Genomic DNA, 27,373 nt, shown 5'->3' on the forward strand with positions numbered 1-27,373 from the left:
CAAATCCTTCCAGTATTTTCTGTTGGTCATGGGAGTTCTGTGTGCCAAGTTTGGTTCAATTCCATCGTTGGTGGAGTTCAGAATGCTCTTTGATTGTAGGTTAACTACAACCCCAAACGACAAAATCAGTACCCCCTCTCAACCCCACTACTATTCAAATGTGGGCATATCAGATATTTGTGCCAAATTTGGTTCAGTGAATGAAAATGCATCCTACATATCAGATTACAATTCATAACAATAGCAAAATTGCAGTTATGAAGTAGCAGTGAAAATAATTTTACTGTTGGGGGTCACCACAACATGAGTAACTGTATTAAGGGGTCGCGGCATTAGGAAGGTTGAGAACCACTAAGCTAGAGAATCAATTGTTCCATTGCAGCGTATAACAGATCTTGAAGTCCTTGCATATTAAATAGTAACCCATTGGGATGCAACAAGACAAAAATAGTACCCAAGTATAGCCAACTTTGTTTTTAATTAGAGTATATATACTTCCAAACTGGATACACTAGAAATTGGCAATGCAACATAAATGCAAAGAAATATACCAGTTACTGTCAAAATGACCCTGTACAGCCTTATAATGCAAAAAAGCTTTGTACAATACAAATTTCCATTAATGTACACAAACCTTGATAGTGTGATATCTGAATATGGTACAGCAAGTTAAAAAGGCCAGGGGGAAGCAAGGAAAGTGCTGAGAATGTAACCAAATTACTGGATGGAAAACTAGAAAACCAGCCTATCTTAAAGAATGCATAGTGAAAGAAGCAGATTACAAACTGAGCCTGTTGGTAAAAACGTCAAGTCTTTTAACAAGCAAAGGATATCCAGAGGGAGCATTCCTATCTTTAGCTTCAGACAGCCAACGAATTACTGTGTATGCAAGGGCTTTGATACATACTGTACTTTTTTTCCTTAAAAAAATAAAAAACACCTCCAGATGCATTTTTTCTCATTCAGAACTCATGTATAACTAACGTTCCAGAAATAATTCAATGTTCAAAGTGCTAAATAAAGCTGCCCAATTACATTAAGCATTACTATGACAAGACATCAAATACAAAAGGAAAATGGTTAAACCCAAGGCATTAAGTCGCTTACAGCATCATAATACTCTCATTCCTTGCAGTTCCTATGTATATTGCACCATTTGGTTCGCAGGGGGGAGAAATCGCTTAACATTCCTATTCATGCGTAGCTTACTTGCTGACAATCCAACTATTTGTTTTCTTTTTAAAAATAGCATTATTAGAAGCACCTTGAATATATTTAGTTAACTGCAGCAGCTTCTTGTGGAAACCAAGTCCCTTTATTCTTGCCATCCATCAGGGGCGGAAATCCTTGTCTCGCCAAAGTTTTTGGACTACAACTCCCATACTGGGTAGGAGTTTATCTTCCCCTTGCAAATAAAGGAATTAATTTTACCCTTCTGATTGATATGTTGTCTACTTGCAGGCAAATCCTTCTTCACTAAGATCTTAAGTGGAGCCTGTTCATTCGCGATAATTCCGTAGTTAAGTAAATAGTTCAAGATTGGAGGAAAATGCCCTCCCGATCTACAGAAATAGCTTTAAAAATGAGAAATTAAACTCTTTGTGTGAATGCATGCTTGCCAGCATATTGGGTGTAGTGAGCCTATTGCAGCTTGCTGGGACATTTCTCATGAGCAGCCACTTTGTCACTGCCAGTAACTCTCTACCGAGATGTCACTTTCTCTTCTTCATCCTTTCTTGTGCCTGTCTGCAAGATTTGTGTGTGATTCTCTGCCACATATTAAGTGCTGGTGATTCCTGCTAGGCTTTTCCATATTCTCCTCATAGCTTGGGGGTGGGATGCTACTGAAATGCAATAGTTCATGACACTCTACTGACCTTTCCTTAGTCAATGTTTTGCCACACGATCAACTCATAGGAATACTTTTAACATCACTGAGTGCAATGAAAAGTGTATCAGGATGTGTTTGTTGAAGATTTTCATGGCTGGAATTACTGGGTTGGTGTTAGTTTTCCGGGCTGTATGGCCATGTTCTATAAGCATTCTCTCCTGACGTTTCACCCACATCTATGACAGGCATCCTCAGAGATAGTGAGGTGTTAGAAACTAGGCAAGTGGGTTATATATATCTGTGGAATGTTTAGGGTGGGAGAAAGAATTCTTGTTTGCCTGAGGCAAGTGTGACTGTTTCCATTAGGCCAGCTTGATAAGCACTGAATAATCTTTCAGCTTCAAAGCCTGGCTGTTCCTGCCTTGGAGAATCCTTTGTTGGGGGGTATTAATTGGCCCTGATTGTTTCTTGTCTGGAATTCCCGTCTTCTCAGTGTTGTTCTTTATTTACTGTCCCTATTTTAGAATATTTTCATACTAGTAGCCAGATTGTGTTAATTTTCATTGTTTCCTCCTTTCTGTTGAAATCGTCCACATGCTTGTGGATTTTAATGGCTTCTCTGTGTAGTCTGATGGGTAGTTGTTAGTTGTCCAGCATTTCTGTGTTCCAGACAAGAAACAATAAGGGCCAGTTAACACCTCCTAACAAAGTATTTCCCCAGGCAGGAAACAGCCAGGCTTTGAAGTTGCCAGGCTATTTAGTGCCAATCAAGCTGACCAATTGGAAACATTCACACTTGCCTCAGGCAGACAAGAGTTCTTTCTCCCACCCTGAACATTCCAGATATATAAACTTCACTTGCCAACACCTCACTACCTCTGAGGATGCCTGCCATAGATGTGGGTGAAACAGCAGGAGAGAATGCTTCTGGAACATGGCCATACAGCCCAGAAAATTCACAGCAACACAGTGTATAAAGATGCCTGTATTGGGGACAATTTAAACATCATCTTATTTTATCCTTGGTTAAACTACTATATTGACTTTTGTTTCTTCAGTGGTAATGTAACCTGCCTAGTTAAACCGGATTTTCCCCCTTCTTGTCCTCCATTGAAAACTGTTTCTGGTCTTTGAACTCTTACATAGATCTGCACTTCTTCTCCTTGTTATGTGTTTAGAGGAGAGAACTGGCTGCGGTAATGATAATGACAGACAATAAACATCAGTGCATGGGCAAGGAAAAACATCTTGGGGAGAGTTAACAATGGACTTAGATCATCTAATAGGAATGCAACATTTGCTTCTTACTGCAATAAAGTGCAATATTTATGTCATTTTAATGACCACAAAATAAGAGCTTTAAGAAAAATATAAAGTTAGCTTCCTAGAAGAGTATACTCGAGTAGGTATCAACAAAATGATATAAAGGAATACAAGTAACATGAAGAGTAATGTTTATAAGGACACACATTTTTGTCAATATAACCAAAACATTGGGCATACAAAAGAGAATTGTATAATTAAACAGCACCTTTTTTTTCTCTTTCAGCTTAAAAGAACTTGCCATTAACTTTTCAAATATACAATCTGGTACTTTTTCAGTCAACAAAAGAAACCTTTTTTCTACACTGCTTATCTTTTTATGTTTTGCTCATGAGAAACATAGTAGTGCAAGACTCAAGCACTGTGCAAAACCTGCCTTTATTTAGTCTGAGCATTGCTACCCAGAATTCACCAAACCCTTCCTTTTTAATATCCCCTTTCCTAGATTTCATCACGGTTGAATGTACACTCTTGATTTTGCAAAAGAACGTAACCACTGAAATTGAGGCAAGAATGATCATGTTTGATCTCCTTATCCAAGGGCTGCTTTCTATTATTTGCTTACCCCCCATGTGCTAATCTTGATTTGCATCAGTTTGAACAGAGCACATGCCTTTAAATCACTAATTTTCTTAGCAAACTAGACAGAAGCATAATGAGGGAATACTGTATTTCTTCGATTCTAAGGCACACTTTCCCTTCCATATAAACATTTCTAAAAATGGGGTGCATTATAGAATCATACGTATTGTATTTGAAAGTGGTGGTACTGAAATTTGTGTGCGTCTTACAACTGATGCCAATCTTAGAATTGAAGAAATATAATTTAAATGTAGTGCATATGTTCCATTTAAAATGGATGCTGGCATGCTGGATTTTGCTCCTGAACATCTGCACTATACTCAAGTACAAAAAAGTATTGGGAAAAAAACAGCCCATAGTTTACATGATTATAACAGAAGACCTTGAACATGCCCAAAATGCACTTGCTGTTTAAAGGGCTGGGTGCTCTTTCTTGTATGTCAGTATTCTATGTTCCAGGCTGCTTCATACATTTTTCCTCTATAGACATAATCTCTGTGTTGGAACATGCAACATTTCCAAAAGAGGCAGAAGTGCATGGTTTTGTTTGTTTTCATGAAATACAACCTCCAAGCAGCATAAATGTGCAGAGGCTAACCAATTTGTGGTGGTGGTGGTGGTGGGGGAGGACACATTCATATTATATGACAAACATGGCGAGGTATGTCCATTTGCCCATGCAGAGATTATTTCCATGTAGAAAAATGGTAACGTGTGAAAGAGCCCTCACGTTGCAAGGCTGAAAACAATGATTTCTTCTCATCTACTTCTGCCCTGATCTTTGAATTCTCAGAGAGGAGAATTCCTAACCAACAAGTATTCTATAGCAAATTCCAAGTAGTACTGATGGGTATGCCAATGCTGCTTGAACCAAGCATTGCTGTTCCCATGTTCTGATAACTACAAAAGAAAGAGAAGCAGGCAAAATGGTGAGCAAGGAGAACCGCAATCATTATCGCAAGGGGCAGGGGGTGCTGCTCAATGGTAGGTAGAGCACATGCTTTGCATGTATCGAAGTCCCAGGTTCGATCCCCAGCCTCTCCAGGCAAGAGCTTCTCAGGCGACAGATCCTGGGAAAGACTTCTGCTTGAGAACCTCGGAGAAGTGCTGTGCTGCCAGGCGGAGCAGACAATACTAGGCGAGATGGACCACTGTTCTGATGTGGTATAAGGCAGCTTTATGTGTTCATATTAAATAAGCCATTACAAAAGGATGTGCAAAAGTAATGTCATGGCACACTGACTCTCTTTCAGACACATTCGCACTCACAAACCCAAAGGAAAATGCATCAATATGTAATCTTAGCAAGTGCTGATTGCCATTAAGGACACTCTCGTTCAGCTTTAAACAAGACAAAAAAGAGTTTTTAAGTTAAGAGTGCTGGGGACATGCCTCTGAAAGTAGAAGAATGAAGGAGGTCACCTCTCTGAAGTTTTCAATAAAGCAGCCTTCATGTCAATGCATTAAAGAGACACACAGAGCCATTTTGCTTTCTTATATCTCACGACTAATGATCTATAGTACAAAGGTTCAGACAGCCATACCTCGGTATGGTTTGCAACAACGTATATACCTGCTGGGTGTCTTTTGGGTGTGTTTGGAGGAACGGTGTGTTTGGAGTATTTTTGGTACAGAATGTGGCTGCCCTCAGACAGTTTCTGCCCTTTCGGTGAGTCCAAGGTAGGCGAGGAAGGAGTGCTTCGGCGATGTGTCACCCAGGCGCACGGTCTGCGGCCGGGGCGCATGGAATGTGATCTCAAAGTGGTTCTTAGGAAAAAACATGGTCAAGGGAATGAGGTGGGCAAACTCAGAGTTTCGATACTTGTCAAAGCAGAGGGAAGTGCCATTGATGGCCAAGGCCTTAAGTGCCAGGTTTGGCTCCGCCCCCCCACTTTGAGCAGCCGACATGGCCACTGTTTGGAGAGCCTGGGAGGCGGACATCATGGAAAGAGGTGACAAGAGGCTCCGGGGACTGCTGCCTGCAAGGAGAGGGCTGGCTTCCTTAGAGCTTGATCCCTGGCCCTTTTTCTCCTCTTCGAAGCAGTCCCCGTTTTGGTGCTTCTTCACATGGCGGCTGAAGACAAAAGGGTGGGTGGTCTTGAAGAGGCACTCTTCGCAGCTGAAAGTCTGCCGCGGCGCATGCTTGAGCTTCTTGTGCAGGTTGAGATTGTCTTTGCGCTTGCAGCTGTAGCTGCACTGGTCACAGTGAAAAGGGCGCTCCCCAGTGTGTACGCGCACATGCTCGATCAGCTTGTTGGCCGTCTTGGAAAGGTAGCCGCACTGGTCACATTTGTAATGGTTGCCAAGGCGATGCTCCCGAATGTGCATTTCCAGCTCCAGCTGGTTGGCTTTCACTGCCTGGCAGATCCGGCACTTGTACTCCATTTTGTAGTGGGTCTTCAAATGGCATTCCATCGCTGCTGGACGGTTTGTGGAATAAATGCAGAATGGGCACCTATCAAGAACCAAACAGACACTGACACATGGGCCTAAGTGGTCATCCACCTAAACAGATGCAACCCCATAAATGACTCTCATTCTCTTCAAGTTTAGGGCTATTGGGAAAACATTTTAACCCGCTAACGCAGTGGCTCTCAACCTGTGGGTCCCCAGATGTTTTGGCCTTCAACTTCCAGAAATCCTAACAACTGGTAAACTGGCTGGGATTTCTAGGAGTTGTAGGCCAAACCATCTGGGGACCCACAGGTTGAGAACCACTGAGCTAACATAATAAAAAAAAACTAATCCTATTGATTTATCCCAGCTAGAGGAAAGCCCAAACAATTCAATTTTTGAGTCAACACCAAGGATCCAGTAAGTTTATTCTAGTTGGAACTAATAAATGGACTCAAGGCTCTCATTTAGTATGAAATTTCTAAAGTTTTGCTGCCCAAAGCAGAGTCTAAGTGTTAATGCACACGTCAATGCTAGCACTTTATCAAGACTTGTTTATGGCATTGTTTCTATGAGATTGTTCTTGTCTTCTCGTCATCCAGCTTACCTTTTAAAAAATGTTTTTGTCACCTCTACCTCCAACTCTCCTGACTCTCCTTGCATATGCATAGACGGACTGTCTATGCATATGCTTCTGCAACAGAAGCAGATTAAAAAGCTTGAGTGGTCAACTGTCCTTTCTGATCTGCTGACTCAGCCAGAGAGCTCAGTGTAGCTCATGGAAGGGCCAATCCTGGATTCGTGCTGTACTATTCAGACTCCAGCACCTTCCTTCCTATATCTTTCTATCATAGAGCCATCTGAAGCAGTTTGTCTCATCTTGGCATGTCCATTCTTGGACTTCTTAAGACATGAAATGGCAAGCTGCTCCTGCCACAAAGTTGACAAATGCATGCAGATGCCTTTGAAATGGGTCATTCTGGTCTGTTTTGTCTATTATCTTTCAATGAGGCTGAATCCAACTCACATGTTCATCCATTCACCATTCCATCTGACAGATACATGTGTTTACATGCAGTGGATATTCATCCTTGCTCCAGGTTTCTAGGCTACTATTTATAAACAACATTTTGTTCTGCATGGTCAAGGACTGTTTTGGACCAAAGTACTTTTAAGAATGATTGCCTCTGACTCATGGGCAGCCTGATCAGTGAACTGTAAAAAATGTTTTTAGGGGGGCTGGAGTGGAGATTTGCTGTTAAGTATTGCTGGTTCTAGTAAGATACTTGCTTATTTTTCCAGAGTGCTTTTAAATTGTAAAAGCATCTCAAATATTTTAGAAATAAAGAATTTTTAAAACATGAGAAGTGATTTTAAATATTTCACATGCAAAGGAGTGTTTAGTTATTTGAACTATTTTAGCTGCTACTATAGTAATGTAAGGTAGTTTTAACTTGGGCAAGGAATAAATTTATCATAGCTTTTCAGAAGTCTAACTGATATTCTTTTAGGTTTTTTCAGAAACACCTGCAAACAAACAAAGCTCTGCTCTCCTGGGCAGAACTTAGAAAAGTTATTTATTTGGACCATAAAGCACAGAATCCTCAAGCAGTATCTCCACGATACATTTTCTAAATTTTGCTCTAGCAACTGTCTGTTCTTCCAATGGATTCTCAATATTATAGTTGACAAGAAGCACTGGAAAACAAGAAATAGCAGGGAGATACCCCAAATTTTACCTGGTCCACCACATTCTTCTGATAGCTATCCTCCCAAAGGAAATAGCAGGTTAATCCTGAAACTTATTTCCCTCTGGATTAAAACCAATGGGAAGGGAAAAATATTTGTCCACTTATTTGCCCTGGGCAGCATACGCACAGAAAGTGACTGATCCTTTCCTTTTTACAAATTACGTCATTAATGTGTACAATGTTATAGGAAAAAGAACAGTCACCTTGAAAGGGACTTGTATTGTTAAGTTTACACTCAGAGTGCATCAAGTCAAAATCAAACTTTCCTGTTGATATATTATGAGGATTCAGCAGTCTAGCATGTGGAAATATACTGTCCATTAAGGATACACTTTATATCACTTTTTTTAAAAAGACAGATTCAGATGTTTTCCTTTTTCAGATTGGGGTGAGTGGCTTTTTGTGTGTGTTTATAATCAGAATATTTTGGACTACATTATGTTTCCGGCTCATGAAAGAGTAAACGTAAGAGTTTCGTAAGTCTGCAAGGAAGTCCTATAGCACGCCTGATTGTCTCTCCCTCACAAACATGGAAATGGAGCTCACATTTCTGTAAGCAAAGCTTTATGTAGCCAACTGCTATAGAAGTTATCCTACCCCACTATGTCTTTTTCTGTAGAGAATTCGGGTCACTTACAGTGTATCTACATTGTAATTAATGCAGTTTTACACTACTGTAACTGCCATGGCTCAATGCTATGGAACTGGTAATTTGGTGAGGCACTAAGACTCCCTGACAGAGAAAACTAAAGACCTTGTAAAATTACAGCTCCTGCGATTCCATAGCACTGAACCATACCAGTTCAATTGGTGTTAAATTGCATTAATTCTACAGTGTAGATGCCCCCTTATAATACTAAATGTGTTTGGTTGACCTGATGACTAACAGAATCAGTTTGTATGGTTTGGGATCCTAGACACACATGGCTCCCATATAATCCTCTCCCGCCCCCCGCCCCCCACCTCCCCATTTAATCTCCGCAATAACTGAGATGCTTAACACAGTAAAAGTTTGTGTACTTGCTTTCCTTACTTGAGCCCACCGGTGGGGACAGTGTGGCATTTCTTGTGCTCCAGTAATTGCTCAGGAGTCTTCATGAACTTGTGGCACACATCACATTCAAACATCCGTGTGATAAGGTGGATTTGCAAATGGCGCTCAAACATATTTTTTGTTTTGCAGACAAAGTTACAGAAAACACATTCAAAACCTGCAAGAGGAAACCACAGACACTATTACCTAAGCCACACACCACAGCCTTGCGTTAAGTGGACGAGGTGACTTGGCATCCATTTCGCCAACATTTTACCTTTCTCTGACTTTTCTTCCGCATTTAATATGGTCTGGCTACCAGGCACTACGGAAATAACTAGCAGGTTGTTTGGACCCTTGGGTTTGGGGCTGATATCTGCATCTTCTTTACTGTTGGCAGAATCACTAAGTGCGGACAGGGAAGAAGAAGAAGGGCTGTTTGAATCACGGGGTGTCTTCCTCTCTTCACCTACAGAGAAAACCAACAAACCAAACCAAACCAAATAATTAACTTGCTTATTAGCAGAAGAATTGTCACAATACATTAGTGATCCAACCATTGTGAAATCCATTTTCAGAAATCATCCTTGTGAAGCTGCATGCACAGCTTCATGTTATCCAGTGCTCATTCAACCCATATGATCTACAGTACGTGGATGATCTTTTTTCCACACAGAGATGTGTCTCCTTCTCCAGGTCTTGCAACAGCTATGTGCTGTGTTTGGGACAGTTTTGGACTATAAATACCCAGATCCTCCCACAAGAGTTTTTGAGAGTTTCAGTCCACAAAGTCATTCTTCCAAGTTCTAATCATGTATAACCACTTGGTTAGAGCTGAAATAAGGCACCACTCTTGTTCATAGGTTTTATGTGTTTTCTATATCCAAGGTTTTTCATAGCTAATTTTTTTGTTCATGTCAGGAGCGACTTGAGAAATTGCAAGTCACTTCTGGTGTGAGAAAATTGGTTGTCTGCAAGGATATTGCCGAGGGGATGCCTGGATGTTTTACCATCCTTGCTCTTATAACTGAAGGCTTGAGTGAATGGTTTGACAGCAATCTGTCTCCTGTTTACCTGGCAAGAGACTACAGTGCCCAGACACCTTACCTGATGTCAGTGTGGCACAGATATTTAATTTTTTTGTATTTTAGCAGGAAGCTGGCACAAGATGGCCAGTGACTGGTTCCAGTCACAACTTCTATTCTACCCAATATGGTGTTAGTGTTTATGCAATTTAAAAGCAATGCTGCTAAGCATAAGCATTTGACCTACTCACATGGATTTACTGCAGCTATGAGGAACGTTGTGCTCTCCCGATGTTTTGGACTACAATTCCCATAATTCCTTACCATTAGCCATCCTGGTTGGGCCTTCTTCAATTTTCAATATCAGTAGGACAGCAATAACAGGCCTTAGGTTGTTTTTTGTGAGAGAAAGGCATAATGTGGGGTACACACAGCACCCCACCCTCCTCCCAACTTCCAAATCATGGAAAAAATCCATACCCACATGACCAATTGTGCCCCCAGAGGCCTTGGGGGGCACAGTATGCCAAAGCCTCCAGAATCTGCCCAATTCTGTTCTAGGTCTTTCAAGAATGTTGTCACTCCAACCCCATCATTTTCCTCCTATTTCTGTAGTCAGAAAAATTTCCTCTGTTTGCAAATGTTGTTTCTATCTGCTTCCTTTCCACAAAAAATCTATAAAGGAGGACAAGATGGGATAGCTGCACTTTGACTTTTGTCAGGTAGAGATGGTAACTTTATAATCAACTTATGTCTGTGTACTTATAATGACTGGGCATGCTCTTTTCATCCTATTGTGCACCTCGACACCATTTTTAAAAACATGAAGAAGACTGGAACAATTTCTAAGGCGCTTTGTCTCAGGTTGACACAGGTTCCTTTTTCTTCCATTGATTTGCACCAAGACAGGGGCCACTAACTGAATGAACCTTCTCCTTGTTTTCTTGCTGTTCTTCAGTTCCCATCTACTGCCAACAAAGAGGATGATCAAAATATGTAGTTGGAATTATCAAAATAACTGGAAAGGAAAGAAGCTAGAATTGCTTGGTTTGTTAAGGAAGAGCCTACAACTCACCACTATTTGTGAGGATGTGCAAAGTCCCCAAAGTTATTCTTGCACAAGTATATTAACTCCTGCTTGCAAAAGATATCCAGGAGGATATCTTCAGTACATTATAGAAAGCAGTTGCAAATGCAATCACACATAGAAAGCATAAGGAGATGGGCAGTGCCAGATCTAGCAATAGCTCCCCTAATGGAAACAACAGAGACTTGGAAACACTGTGAACAACAAAATCAGACATTTAAGAATCACAATGATCAAAAACAGAAACAAGAGTGATAAATGATGCCAATGAAACAGATGACATGGGCTGGATTTCAGTTTGGTCTTGATCACAAATAATGCCAGTAGGAGGCTGCCATGGTATAGTCCAACTGCTATGGCACCATTATACTGCAGAGTTTGGAACTATTTCCTCATTGGATGGATGGTTTGGAGATTCTGGCAATTGTAGTCCAAAACTCAACTTTCCTAATCTGTGCATCAGAGGAAATACCAGAAATCACAAGAGAAGACAAAGCCAAACAGATAAAGGTGATCACCTGTGTGCTTGGTGGCGACATGAGCCTTCATCTCTGACTCTTCCATGGTCACAAAATCACAGGCTGTGCAGCAAATAGAAAACATCCACTGTTCTTTATCCACATGAAGCGACATATGACTGACAAACTGGACATTCATCTCAGTTTCAAATCCACACACATGACAACTGGAGGCAAGAAAGAGTTAGAAAAAATTAAGGAGCATGTGCCTATTGAACGTCTTTGTGACAAAGATGAACACTGCTTCCCTCCTTTTAACATGGCCGGTGTCTGGTTTTGCAAACTTAGTCTTCTCTATGCTGTTCAAATTGCATTGGGATACTCTTTTTGTCTGCTGAACTGCTTGTGAACTGACAGCCATGCCAAGCTGATTAAGGGCAGGCACAAGGCAACAATCCCAAACATGCTATAATGATGCTAAATAATCATAAAGTTAATTAAAAACTACAGGTTCCAGATGCTGCACATCACCTAGCCATTTCCTTTGGGCAATAAGATGGGCTGCAGCCTTGCCAAGATGTTTAGTCAGACTGCTACGTGGGCAAATGGAGAGCTTGCTGCACACTTTAGGAACGGCTCCCAAGCTTTGGATAGAATCCCATGTCAGGTTGGGCTCTCGTGCAGAAATGCCTGGCATTCTCAACACACACAAGTCAAAATGGGCCCAGGGATTTCTTCTGCCTGACTGGGCAAAAGTGCTAATCGACTATGCAAACAGAAGTGCTTCGGAGAGACATTTTGCAATCAGCTTTCAGTCCTGCTAGTATTGACAGCCATGGAAAAAAACTGAATTTCATAAGCCAGAAATGGCTTGAGATCCAAACTATCTATGGAATAGCCTCAAGAACATCCTCAGTTTGCTAAGACCTTCTGGCTGTGTGTGCATCCTACTGTAGCTGAGGAAGCTGAGATATGAATTTGTGATCAGGATGGAAATATGCCACTGCCCTCTTATTGCAAAAGTGTTTTTTTTAGAGTACAGTTTTTCAAATAGGATTAATGTTCAAAATGTAACTTTTCTAAACTTAGATTTTAAGTATGTATTGAAATCAGATTAAATCGGAAACTTAAAATTTAGGAAATCTGTTTTTACTGCTTTTGCATGCTTTTTAAAAATTGTGTCAGAAGACACTTGAGAACATGCTGCAAGTCTCCTCAGGTGTGAGAGAATTGGCTGTCTACAGAGAAGTTGCCCAGGGGGCGCTGGGATGTGTTAGCTGGGAGGCTTTTCTCAGGTCCCTGCAAGCTAGAGCTGACAGATGGGAACTCACCCTACATCGCGGATTCAAACTGGCAACCTTCAGGTCAGCAACCCAACCTTCAGGTTAACAGTTCAGCTGGCACAAGGGTTTAACCCATTGCACCACTGCAGTTCAATTGCTTTTTAAATAAAATCAATCCAGTATATTTGGAATTAATTTTTAAAAAAATATTACTTACATTAGATTATTTTAAGTCAGCTAAAATGGCAGGTGCTTAGAAAGGCTGGATATAAACCTAAGTATATATGTCTATATGGATGCATAGAAATAAAATGGCTCTTTTACAATGTTCAAGGATTTAAGGAATTACTTCTAAAATCAAACACTGCATGCACATTCCAGTCAAGTTCCTCAGCATGAGTGGCACTTTCCTGACGAAATAGCCAATGCCTAATTCAAATACCATCAGCCCTGTAGTGGCCACTTGGAAACATGCAGACAGATCTACAGGCTAACTTTTGGAATACAAAGGCTTGATAAAAAGATTAATAGATTTCACTATACCACTGCACCCTGTTCTGCATGGCCTGAAGTGGTGCGATATGCCACATAAACAAAAGATCTATATGCCATGTAGCTATACTTGGAGTCCAATATCATTTGGATTCCAAGGGATCTCTGTGCATAGAGTTCTTTCACAGCAGACAATACAGATAAAATTATGAAGTTATCCAGGAGCAAATGGCTCCATAGTCGTTCTCAACTGTTACAGAAAAGTGACAATTTGTGGCTTGCTGTATTTTGCTTCAGAGATGGAAAAAGTTAGTGTTTCAACACTACAGCCACCAGAATTCCAGATCCATAAAACATGTTGGCTGGGATTTCTGGAAGCCATAGCAAAATAAATGAATGAATAAATATTTTAAAATAATAATTTTAAAAAACCAACTTTTCTAAGGTTTGATTTGAAGGAAGGTGGAGTAGATGGGCTTTGTGTGGTAGAGGAGCAAAGTATACAGAGGGTACAAGTATTGGCTTAGACATATGACAAATTGGCAGTAGAACTTCTCGGCTGAAACAGAAAGCAGGAGAATCATGCAGAGCTATGGATTCCCTTCATTTTTAGAGTTTTTATAGCCATGACTGTTTATGATACAACCCTCACTGCTCTGACTTTGGTCACTGCTGAGGCAAAATGCAGGAAAGCCAACGGCACCCATCAGGGTCTTCCGCGTATGCAATGCAGCAGTGCTTGTTCTTTTGCTTTTAATAATAAGCAGCAGGCAGAAAAAGGAGGCTGGGGCCTGGGCTCTGGTCTTGGCTTCCCACTGGGTCCTCACCTGTAGTAATAAGGGTGCTTCTTTCCATCACTGCCTTCGGAAGTGACAGCGCTGACAATGTCCTCAGTGTCTGTACTCACCAGCTTCACGGAATGGACAGTCAGGTGCTGGTTCAGGTTAGCACGGCACTTAGCAGCGTAGGGGCACAAATGGCATTTGTATTTTCTCTCTTCTGGAAAGAAAAAAAAATTAAACCCTTTGAGTGAGGTCACAGAGAGTCAACCAATCACTTTGATGTTGCAATCGCTGAAGATTAGGCAATGAGAGGTAAAATCTTCACAATTTGCAAAAGTTCTCTTTAGATTACAATGATCACCCAAAAGCCATGCTGCTTGGGGATTATGGGAGTTATAGTCCAAAACAACTTTTACAGACTCTTTTAGCATTTCTGAAGAGCTGCCGGATATCTCCACACTTTCAGCAACACTTATTCACAAAAGAGAGAGCTCATCCCTCTCTTCATTAGATTCTGCCAACATTTTTCTAAACAAATACATGGCATCTTCCTATGTATGTCTTGAAATCATGTAGATCATTTCAGATAAAATAATGGTAGTAAACATGAAAACATGTTTAAAATATCATTACTAGTACAGTAGAGTCTCACTTATCCAACATTTGCTTATCCAACATTCTGGATTATCCAACGCAGTCTGCCTCCCATCTGGATCCACAGCTGTTTCTCTAGGCAGCAAGGACTGAACTTTTTACGCATTTAATTTCCAACAATGTTGTTACTGTAAGTTCATTTTATGCAATTCTATCTGTATTTGTAATCAATTTGTTAGTAGCCAATTTTTTGCAGTCAATGTTTTCAATACATTGCGATGTTTTGATGCTAAATTTGTAAATACAGTAATTACTACACAACGTTACAGTGTATTGAACTGCTTTTTCTGTCGATTTGTTGTAAAATATGTCGTTTTGGTGCTTAATTTGTAAAATCATAATATAATTTGACGTTTAAAAGGCTTTTCCTTAATCCCTCCTTATTATCCAACATTTTCGCTTATCCAACGTTCTGCTGGCCCATTTATGTTGGATAAGTGAGACTCTACTGTATAGAGATGTATGCTTATGATATATATATTTTTGAAAATCTTGTTTATCCTTCAGAATAATTGATGCTAGGCATAATCCAGTCTAACGTGAGCATTTTTGAGCCACATTTACTTCAGCCCCATTAAACAGACACTTGCCTCTCTCCCACCAATACTGATAAGGCGTTGAAGTCTGGCATATATCCATTGCTTTAAATAGTCCCCCCCCCCCCAAAAAAAAAACCCTCTGACTGCTCTTGGCATTACAACCCATCACCAAATTCATGAAACTACATATGGCAAGGAATCCAGAGAGGAGTGCCTTTTATTCAACAAGTTGTTATTCCTCTGTGCATGAAAGGGTTCAATCCAGTTAAATAATAAAACATTCAAAAAAAGAAATATCATTTCATCTATCATAAGTTTTTCCAAACAACTTGGCCTTAAAAAGAATAGCACAGTAATAGAATTTTCTTTGGTACTAAATTACATTTGCAAATGTAAATGAGCAACTATAGAACAATCACCAAACCGAGTACAAGGTATTTTGAATACCTGTAGTAAATTTTACATTTGAACATCAATTTATTTATGATGGCAACTATACATACAAGTGTCATGTCACACCAAGTGCGATATATTAATCTACAAGTAGAAAGAACTTTTAAAAGAATTGACTCAAAAAATCTGGGTCAACATATCCACAGGTCAATGTTGGAAACAGATGATCACATTGCTGACTTGATGAGCTCTGGGTGATGTCAATGCAGCCTGAGAGATAAGGGGGCTGGAGAGAAGAGCAGGAAATGTATTAGGGACCCAGCACTAAAGCAAGAGACAGAGGCGAGAAGTGCTCTTGCACCATTACCTCTCCCTTGGCCAAACGGGACAAAAAAAGGTAGTCTCCCTCCTTTCCTATTTGCTTCTTTTGGCCCAAGCAGCATTCAGCAGCAATGTGGGATAACCCAAAGAATGTGGTGCCCCCACCATTTGAGGTTCTTGAGGTGGAGAAGAATAAGGCGGCCCCTATTAAAAATGGTCACCACCATTCTGCTCCACCACAAGTGCCTCAAATGGTAGACATGCCACACACTTTGGGGTCTGCTTAGGCTGGAAAATTATGAAGAAGGAGGGAAGTGTGATGGTGTGGAAGTGCTGTTTCCACACCTCACCATACCAAGAGGGGCTTCTCATCACTGCTTCTTAGCACTACCTTCCTGCTGGGTCCCTAATAAAGCCAGGTTGCTTTCCCCGCTCTTCTCCCCTGACTATTTTTTAGTTCACCATTCTCATTCTTTTTCCTCCTTTACATTTCTTTCCCTGTCTATATTCGTATAGATGGAGATATCACAACCTCCCAACTAACCATATCCTCTCCTTCAGTTTAGTTCTTCCTAAGTATGTTCCCTCTAAGCATTAAAAGGAGAGAAAAGTATTTGTTTGTTACATACTCCCAAGTTTTACCCTCAACATATTCATAACAAAATGCATAATTTTTGTATCCAAATCTCTCCTTGATTTATCCATGAGGTCAGCTGATACACTGATATATGCAGTATTTCTGTGAAAGCGATATTTTTTTATTGTTTTGAAACAAAACCTAGAATATTGAAATGGAAGCAACCTTATTATTTTCTATTCTAATGGAGAGAAGATGAAAGTATAACCAATAAAACTGTTCATATATATCCTTCAGCCTCTGGTTGAGGCTTTCTTTGAAAATGAAATAAATATAGACAAACATTTCATTTGAGTTTATCTTTAAAGAACAATAGATAAAATTTAGGTGAAAGTAAAAATGACAGATTTAAAAGGAAGTTAAATTCAAAGCTTGGAAAATTTATTTTTCTGGATAATGAATTCCAGTAGCCCCAGCTACCACAGCCAGTAGATCGTGGAAACAGTAGTCCACATAGCAACTTTTCAAACTCTGCTTGAGCTGAAAAATGTAAAGAGAAAAACTTTTTTAAATGGAAAAATATTTAAATTGTGTTGTGGAAGGATTTCATTGCTAGACTCACTGGGTCACTGTGAGTTTTTTTGGGCTGTACAGCCATGTTCATTTCTGGAACATGCCCACACAGCCTGTCAAACTCTTAGCAACCCAATGTTTAAATTATTAGAACTATCAACCTGTGCCACCCAGCTGGAAGCCTTCATAGAAATGGCTTGACAATGCATTCAAAGGCTAGAATCTGAATGCTAGTAAATTTCTCCACATCTACATTTTAACATGTATGTTTCAACTCCACAATGGGGCTCTCTTATGAGAGCAGCAAGGCCTTAAAAGAGCAGAATTAAACAGTACAAACTCAAACATCCTAGGCTTCATTTGTGAACAGATCAAGTTTCTTCCTTAAGAAGTTTGTTTAAATCTTTAACACAACTTAGTTATCTCTCTGACTTAAAACCATGGAACCACACTAAAATATATGGGTTTTGACATCAGCTAACAATGAGGCATTACTCCTGAACAAAGTCAGGATTCTGCTGATATATTATGTTGACGATAACTATAATAGTTTAGATGGTGGTGGCAATGAAGACAAAAAAAGTAGTGGCCATGGTGTCCATGAAAGAAGAAAGACACTAGAGCAGTGGTTCTCAACCTATGGATCCCCAGATGTTTTGGCCTTCAACTCCCAGAAATCCTAACAGCTGGTAAACTGGCTGGGATTTCTGGGAGTTGTACGCCAACAGACCTGGGGATCCACAAGTTGAGAACCACTGAACTAGATAGAGAAAAAGGCTTCTTGGAGCTGGCAGATTCTGGCTGAAATTCTGTGTGGGACATCTACATCCATGTTTCCTTATGTGTGTGGATGTTCGTTTTTGGGCTGCTGCAGGGTTTGGAATTCATTTTTCTTTCTGCAGTGCCAAAACCAATTCCCCCTAACTGAAATATCTTTGAAATTGCCCAAGGCAGCCATCCCAGGCTTTGAGGAGAGCAGATGGAATATATTCTGGCTACATTCTCACAGCCCAGCACAAAATTGTGACACTAAGATCTGCGGGGGTCATACAGCCATACGGAGCAGCTTCAGAGGCTTTTCAATAAGTTAGAGGTGATGGTATATGGTCTATGCTGTGCCATACAGGACTGCACCCACTGTCTGACTTCTCTTGCAAGTACAGCACCATGCTGGAAAAAGTGCAACTGCTAGAGTACTGCAGCAACAGGGCTACTATTCAGAATCTTTCAACAACAAACATGATTCAAGTATTATTTTAACCATCAATGGGCATCAGTACTATTTGTCCTGACACTTGGAAAGCATCTCTGGACCAGTTTTTTGGCCATACTCTTTATTGGATCACTGACTATGTCACTGGATATTTAATAAATCAATTCTTGCTAGAACACTGATCAGTAGTTTTAAAAAAGGTATTATGAGGAAATAACTGAAGGAGCAGTTAGCACCTCACTGCACTGGTCTAACTATTACAACTTACATAATATGCCCTTACACATGAGTTCTTAATTTTTTGTTGTTCCATAGACACCTTTGCCACTCAGGTGAAACCATTGACCCCTTCTCAGAATGTAGCCACAGAGAGTTTTATGACACTTAACATTGGCATGCCTTTAAGTTAAATTTTAGGATTATTCAAAATTGCATTTTACCATTTTCACACAATTTTAATATCTGATTACTCAAGATAGTGCAACATCTCTCCAAATGATTTTTTTTTGAGATATGCAACAACTGTACTGTGAAGGGAAATGAATGCTATTGTAATTTATTGCATACATTTATAACTGAAGGAAATACATTTCAGTTAAGAGGTCAGAGAAAACAAAAGTTAATAAATTGATTTTTCCCCCAATTCAAGCTCACAGATTCTTTGAAATCTTTCCACAGACCCCTAAGGTGTCTGAGGATCCATAGTTAAGAACCCCTGCCGGTGTTTTACCAAGAACTTGAAAAAAAAACTACACTTTGCACTACTCATCCCAGAATTTTCCATGGCCATTGGCAACCAAGACTTTTGAATTACTGTCCACAAAAGTCCCTTTTCAAAGCTTTTGTTTTCCATCAACATCAGAAATGAGAGGGGTTAGTGGGTGAGAAAAATGATTTCTAGTAGGTTGCCTGTGGCCCTCCAGTAGGTAATCTTAATATAGGGCATGTGCACAGGATCAGAGCAAGACAGAGACAAGTTTGTTTTCAGTTACTGGAGATAGATATATTCTCATTATTTATGAGCATTGCAAAACACACAGAGGATAGAGCACAGAGGATTTAGCGTCATTTGCGTGCAAAGAAATGTCCATTGATGCCATGAAAAAAATGAGATAAAGTGTGCAACACTATTGTTGAAAAAAGTGTTACCTGTGTGCAGGGAGAGATGTCGGGACAACGTCTGCTGTCGGCCAAACACTTTTCCACACACATCACAGGGAAAGAGCTGGTCATTAAATTTCCAAGATGGTAACCCATTTCCAGCTTCCAGCCCTATCTTCTCTGTATCTATTCCCCAAAAAAGGAGAAAAATACAGTTCTAGTATTAATTTTTCAAAGGGGTTCTTGTTTTTATACTTTATCACTAGACAAGTCATGGGCAATGCAATCCCAGTGTCCCATTCAGATGGAAGTATATGGATGTGATCCTTCTGAAAGTACCAATCATGCTTAATAAAGATCTTCCATATTAGTATTCCTTTGTTACACAAACATACTATGAAATAATATGGATTTGCCTCAATCTGATATGCAGGACTTTAAAAAGGAGAAGAAAGATGCCAGTGCAGTTACTCTGTTTTCCATTCATCTTTCAAGCTGACAAGTAAAGCCTTTTAACTTTGAGTTCCAAAACGCTGGAGGACATCAATCTGTTCTTGCACTTCTTTATTTTATTCTAAACATTACTCCCATAGTAACACACGCTAACCTTTGTAGGCTAGAAACTTCCCTTGAAGATAGCCTATCCAGTGAACAACAACAACAACAACAACTTTATTTTTATACCCCGCCAATCATCTCCCTGAAGTGACTTGGGGCAGCTTACAAGCGGGATCAAGCCCAGAACATACAACAGAATTAACCAACTAAAAATACAGTTAAAAAATAATACCCTATAACAGTCCAATGAAAATACAGTTAAAAAACAAAATATACAAGCAGCGTCAAAACTATATCAAATCAGACTCAGCAACCAACAACTGGGAATACGAATATGGACATGATCAGACTAGAGTGGGCTGGGCATGGACTTGTGCAAAAAACAGACTCTATGGCCAGGGTGAGGGGTAAAGTGCTGAGTACAAACCTTATCGGGCTGGGCATTCATGTAAGGGATTAACCATTAGGATTGTGCATTTGTATGGAATTGCTACCCGTTTCTATATGTTCCATTCGTATGGCCCCATTTTTGTTTTCGGGCGCCGCTTCCGAAAATGGCTGTTTATACAAATGGCCGTTTCAGAAAAGTCCAAAAAATTGAATATTTTCATGCCTGCCAGGGCTACAGGCCCTGGGAGGTACGGGTGCTTCTCTCATCTTTCCCCCTTAACTGTGTGAAGCAAAGGAAAAAAACCTTACTGTAAGTCCATTGGCATGTGTGGACACAGCGCATCTTCAGTGCTCGGCGCTCCACTTCAGGGTCTGGGGCACACGTTTTGGGCCTGGTCGCCAGATGCACTCTCCTTGGAAAAAGACTGCATCTGGCGAGCAGGCCTGCCACCAGGCCCTAAAGTGAAGCACCGAAAGCCAAGTGCATCTTATTCGGCCTACTCGCCAGTGTCTTTTTCCAAGAAGAGTGTGCCTAACAAGAAGGCCCAAAATGCGCATGTGCACCAGACTCTGAAGTGGAGTGCCGAGTGCTGAAGATGCAATTTGTCCACAAACAGTTCCCACTGTTCCCACTTTTCATTCGTTTCACTGGTGTTTCCATATTGGAGGGGTGTGTGCTGCTTCGTACATTCCAAATAAAACGGTATGAAAACACAAATGAAATGGATGAAAAAGTAACCAAGCCCATGTCAAATGCACACTGGAACATCCAGGTTTTCAAATCCCCTTATTGTCCCCTTGTTTCTGAGCCACAAAATATGAAACTCATCTAGAGCCCATGTTGTGTAGCAGTTTGAGTACTGGTACTATGACGTTAGGAGACAAAAGTTCAAATCACTGCTCAGACATGATAGGAACCCACTGGCAACCTCATCACAAAATCAGGCATCTTAGGATGCTTCCAGCCTGTTTCAGGGATGGAGCCCCACGCCTGCTATCACGCATTGTGGGACTTCCGTCGGAAGCCCCACCCCTAACTGGGTGGAGGCATCTCTGGATCTTATCTACTTAAACCAATGACCTTATCATAATGGGGACCCCACCCCCCAGGTGCTGTTTCGCCAGCAAGCACACTTTTGTCTGGTTTGGGTGATGCTTCCCCTATGTAATGGAGGAAGCGTTGACCAAGTCACCCCTTGCACCTGATGCTTTGCCACGCTTGCTGGAAAATGGCACCGGGATGGGGGGCTCCCTCATATGATAAGGTCATGAGTAATCTTGAGCAATGCACTCTCTCAGTCTTAGTCAACATTACCGCTCTTTGTAGTATTTCCTTAAAACCAGGAAAGACTATTGCTGGCTGTTCAGACAGTGACATGAAAATATGTTTAACACTGCTGCAATACAAATCTTAAGAAATACAATCTTTTCAGACTGGTTTCCCCAAGATACCAAAGGTCATACTGCTTTGATTTCAGGCATTCCCAGTTGGTATTAGTGTACTTTTAACACTTACAGAAGGGGGTTAATGACAGCAGCAGTTATTGCTATGCCTATATATTCTTGTATCAACTTTTATTCACTTCATAGCACAAAATGTGCAACACTGAGAAGCTCAAGCTATAAATAACGGAGGAAAGCAAAACAGAACAGGGCAAATTACTGAACTGTGAATCTGCTTTTTAAAGTAATCATTTATAGGCTTGTAGACTTTTTAAGGGGAAGATGGAAACCATTATGGCGATCAAACCTGACACTCTCCTTAAAAGGTGCTATAAAAATCAACCTAGCCATTTCTGTATCCAACCCATAAGCTCTGCTAAGTTACAGAATATCTTGTTGAGAAAGATCCCAATATGATTTACAGACCTGTAGCGATGCAAACCAACACAGCAAACAGCTCCAGCTTCTAATTTTAAGATGGCAGTCAATTACATTTTATTTATTTCAGTGAGTTAAGCACTGTCACATCCCCTGGTCTCTTTTGCAGTGACAGCATGATAGGAAGCTTCCATAACTTACTTGTCTGAAAGTACCAAGCATGCAGTGGTTTAAGTAGGTAACTTCACAGTTAACTCATAAACCAGGAAAAGTTACATTTCTGTTGCAGCACATCCAGCTCCAGGAAGAGAGCTAGATGCATATCCTGCCACTTTCCAGCAACATGGAAAAGTCATTGACCATGTTGGGGGAGAGATGAGCTTCTGTAAAGGTCTATCTCTGCAGTTACAGCTCCTTGTCCAGGATCAAATTAGTAAGTGCTTTTTACCCTCCAAAATATTTGTATGGCCTTATAATGTCCTGTCTCATCAATTATGAAGCATAAGATTTGGAAACTCTTTTTGGAAATTCTTCCTGGTTGATATATATATTGTTTTGGAAATATTTTATATATAATGAGTTTTATATATCTTATTTTTTGTGTGTGTCAGGAACGACTTGAGAAACTGCAAGTTGCTTCTGGTGTGAGAGAATTGGCCGCCTGTTTTACCATCCGGTGGGAGGCTTCTCTCTTAATAAATTAATTGATTTATATTGCATATAAGTTGATATGAAGCATATTATATATAAGTAATTATTTAGTTTATGTCTTGCTTGGAATTATGTATTATTGATGTTGCCCACCCCCTCCTTCAAAAGTCTGAGGAAGAGAATACAAATACTTTCTGACTGATAAACACTAATTTAGGATACATAACTTCTTGTATATATCCTGAGAGTGCAACTTGACAAAGTAGTGGGCAAGTCCAGAAAAACTGGTGAACCAGATATTATCAAGTATCTTGTCAGCTCACTGTGATGGAACTTCTCTGATATACAGTGTTCCCTCACTACTTCGTGGTTCACTTTTCGCGGATTCACTGTTTTGCAGTTTTTCAATAAAGACTATTATAAATCATAAAAAATTACAATTTACAGCCTAAGGAAAGGAGGAAGGAGAAGCCAAAGGAGCCCAAGCGGCAACAGGAGACGGAGGCAATTGATCAACGCACGATTGGTTGATAAAGACTTAAAATAGTGTATAACTACTAAAATAATGTATAAATATTAAAATAAATATAGTGTCCCTACTTCGCGGATTTTCACTTATTGCGGGTGGTCCTGGAACCTAACCCCAGCAATAAGTGAGGGAACACTGTAGTGCCACAGCTCAGTACAATAAACCAGAACCATGTTTTACATGGATCATTACATTATCTTGACACAATGGAACTGGAACACAAACAGTCCTTCTTACAAAGGAAACTACAATGAACACTTGGTATCTTCTGGGACTTGGTTCCAGGGCTTCCCTTTGGATACCAAAATATGTAGGTGCTCAAGTTCCATTATATATAACGATACAGCAAAATGGTGCTCTTTAAACATAATGACAAATAAAGGATTGCTTTTTGGGTTTTTTTTAAAGTTGTGGATGGTGTGGATGCAGAATTGTGGATGCAGAATCTGTGGATATAGAGAACCAACTGTACTGCCTATAAACCAGAATCCAGCCCCACCCCCTTTCCCAGTTCATTTGTAACTCTATATATTTTAGAAGAATAGCACTTTCCCCATTTATATACAGCCAGAACTATCTGGATAAGTTGTCAGTCAAGGAGCATACATGTGAATTATTGTAATTAATTCAAGCAAGACCTGAAAGCTTGCTTAACGGAGCAGCAAGGATCTATGTAGCCATCGCAACAGGCTATTTATTATAGACACATCTCCCAGAAAAGCCATAGTTCATGTAGCACCTGGAACAACAAAAGCTTGACACTTGAAGGGTGCCCTCTGGGTGCTACCATTATCTGCTATTTGTCTTATAATAATATAAATTATCCTTAATGTGTGATTACTCACGCTTCTTTCAAATTGGCCCTTCTGCAAAGTTTAAAAGGCAGAAGGAGGAGGAAAATGGCTGAAGTATGTATCAAGCTTTTAACTTCCCCAAAATCAATTGTGAACCATTCTTTCAATTATTAGTCTTGAGTTCAAGACAGCGGTCATTTGACTCTACGGCAACGGCAGATGTTTTAGCACAGCGTTTTGAGTGCTTAATCAAAACAGTGCTTTAGAGGGAGGAATATGGTAATGATTATGAGAAAATGTCAAGTGTATTCTAGTTCCTAAAGCATGGTCACTACAAAACTGAATTAATTTAGACACAAAGCAAACAAGTAGGCTCAATTAGAAGTCAATGTCCCTCTTAAAAATTCTTCTCAGCATATGTCATTAGCATTCTTCTTGTCATATTAAAGGAGCTGAAATCACAAAGCATATATCATTTATAAATATTCCACAGGAAACTATAAGAGTATCCATTTTCAAATTTCTCAAAGGTGTTGAAAGAAGACTGTTGTAAAAGCTTACGTTGCACCCTTCTAGAATGCAAAACCTTTCCTGCTTTAATTTCTTTTAAATGCCTGTTAGGTGCATCCTTCTGGTTTGTTAATACTGTATTTTCCAACATCTTTTTCTGGCCAGTTTTGCTATGTCTGATTTTCTGCAATGTTCCCCATTTGAACTACACATTTTTCTTTGTCTGAAGCAGAATATCCCAATTCAGAGCAGACAATAGCATTTTCAATTGAGTGGAACTCTCCCAGTATTTATTCTCAACTGAAAATGACCCATCACTTCCACCCAATTTAGATTTACTTTTCATACTTCTCATATTTTAGGTAGCTATTTGGTCCAGTCTATAGGGATGGTATCCTATGTACTTACTTTGTACTTCCTCATCCAGGATGCTGTATACATTGATGCATTCAAAAAACTGGATTTGCAATATAGGTTACCTGGCTATATGTTCTGGACAGATCACCTGCTGTTTGGACAATTTGATGGTATGTATTCCTAGAATTATTTTATTTATTTTGTTTTATTTTCCTTCCAAAATAACCGTGGATACAAAAATGAAGGCAGAATTCTGCCCAATACTTTTATGATAAATTAACATATTTCTCCCCTACATGAGTAAACGAGGGAAGGCATACATATGCTTGACATTTGGGGAGCCAAATAAACTAGCATGACACACCTGTTACCTTAATTCCATTTGGAGCCATTTAACGGGTCTTTGCTGGGCAGAACTTGTATTTTCCATTCCAAAATAACATCCACTACTACTATAGAGAATTCTTTGCCATTAATCTGATTTCCACCTCACCTCACTTACTTTCTTTGGAGTTCAACTTCTGTTTACCACTTCCCATTGTTTTAAACCGTGTAAATCAGTAAAGAAACAGCTTAAACACTGTGGGGATAGAGACAGGTGGAAAGCATCCTATAATGAAATGGTCATCCACACTTGAAAAAAACAATTACAAAAGAAGGTAAATGTAGGCTGATAATTTTGCTTGCTTTCACCAGCTGCAGTGTTGGTTTTTTTTGCCCTACAGCCTACCTAAACAGCTGATTCAACTGGTTCAAAGTTATGCCTCTATAAAACCAGAAATGGTAAAAAAAAAATTCTCTTTGTCAAAGTTACTACCCTTGCAATTCACCCTCAGTTTTCTTTGAGAAGATTTTGTTATATGGATGAAATGAAGCTGAAGAAATTTCTTTCACTGTATAAAATGCAGTTACCTCTTGAAAACAAAATAGCACACACACATACATCTCTACAGACCCCCACCACACATACATGTACACATACACCCAATGTTTTTAATGAACAAAGGAATTTTCTATTACTTTCTCACTTTATTCTAGAAAAACCCTAAGCTAAATGGGTTTAAGATCCTATACATCAACGCGAAATAAATTAATGTATCAAGTTATTGGAACTTATTTGGTAATATCTGTGTCATATCTAGTTACAGACACATACTCTCCCCCAAGAATCCAGAGTGTGTTAGCCACAAGTATAACTGCATACACAGCAGGCACATAGTGGTATTTTTATAATGACCACACGCCAAGTGCATGTATGGCTGATACCTCCCTATGGCCTGTATATAACCTCCACTTAATAAAAATTCCAGGTCTATTATATCGCCAGGTTATGTATGTCTCAGGAAGAACATCTCATGTATTATCGACTAGTCTGCTCATAAATAGGTAAACACTGTAAGTCATTATGCACAATACTTCTGCCATAGTTATGCATTTCCTTTTAGAATTATTACCCATCAAAACATTAAGAACTCTCCACTTTTCAGAGCCTCTTTCATTTTGATTGTTATAAAGATCAACCAAGTTACATGCTTTTATTTACATGCTCTGAGATGTATTCATTAGATGAGGGCATGCCTGATAAACAATCCAGGTATATATTTTAAAGTTTACCCCATTTGGTAAACAGGCTTGAGAAACTATATGGGAAGTGCACTCTGGGAGGAAATGGTTGCATGCATAGTAATAATTTGTAACCACCTGCAATTTAACGTTTCTCATAATCCCATGAGGTATTCTAAGAATACAGTAGAGTCTCACTTATCCAAGCTAAACAGGCTGGCAGAAGCTTGGATAAGCGAATATCTTGGATAATAAGGAGGGATTAAGGAAAAGCCTATTAAACATCAAATTAGGTTATGATTTTACAAAGTAAGCACCAAAATATCATGTTAGACAACAAATTTGACAGAAAAAGTAGTTCAATACGCAGTAATGTTAAGTTGTAATTACTGTATTTACAAATTTAGCACCAAAATATCACGAGATAGTGAAAACATTGAATACAAAAATGGCTTGGATAATCCAGAAGCGTGGATAAGCGAGGCTTGGACAAGTGAGACTCTACTGTACCTCCATTTGAAGTACAGTACAGTACTTTACTTAAATCTGTAATCATATGAAACAAACAAGCGAAAAGCTCCATGTTATATGAGGTTTGGATACATAATTATGGAATTTTCAAGGTATGTTGCAGTGGGGCAACAAAAGTAAGCTATATGAGCAAAACCTTTACTTACACCACTTGTCAAGAATACTGATTTTGCATGGTCAACATTATGCAGACTAAAATAAATTTTATTTCTTCTGATAGGAGAATCTATCTGAAAACCAGCTGGTATTATTTTTTA

At 39.7% G+C, this 27,373-nt stretch overlaps 1 protein-coding gene across 6 annotated transcripts in view; it reads right to left on the minus strand.

Annotated features, from left to right (window-relative positions):
* Positions 1–459: 459 nt before the first annotated feature.
* Positions 460–27,373, minus strand: part of znf827 (zinc finger protein 827) — a 156,510-nt gene continuing 129,596 nt past the window's right edge. The window contains exons 9-14 of one of the 6 annotated variants that reach the window (XM_062980922.1): positions 19,461–19,598; positions 14,087–14,255; positions 11,545–11,711; positions 9,192–9,383; positions 8,915–9,092; positions 460–6,191 (exon numbers count right to left, since the gene is read on the minus strand). In XM_062980922.1, the coding sequence (XP_062836992.1) occupies positions 5,384–6,191; positions 8,915–9,092; positions 9,192–9,383; positions 11,545–11,711; positions 14,087–14,255; positions 19,461–19,598 (1,652 nt within the window). In that variant the 3' untranslated portion in view covers positions 460–5,383. Of the gene's footprint in view, positions 6,192–8,905; positions 9,093–9,121; positions 9,384–11,544; positions 11,712–14,086; positions 14,259–19,460; positions 19,599–27,373 lie in introns of all 6 variants that reach the window. The other 5 variants (XM_062980921.1, XM_062980927.1, XM_062980923.1 and 2 more) reach the window with 5 other exon arrangements.

The sequence above is a fragment of the Anolis carolinensis genome, chromosome 5 (genome assembly GCF_035594765.1).
Source record: "Anolis carolinensis isolate JA03-04 chromosome 5, rAnoCar3.1.pri, whole genome shotgun sequence".
Lineage (NCBI taxonomy): Eukaryota > Metazoa > Chordata > Lepidosauria > Squamata > Dactyloidae > Anolis > Anolis carolinensis.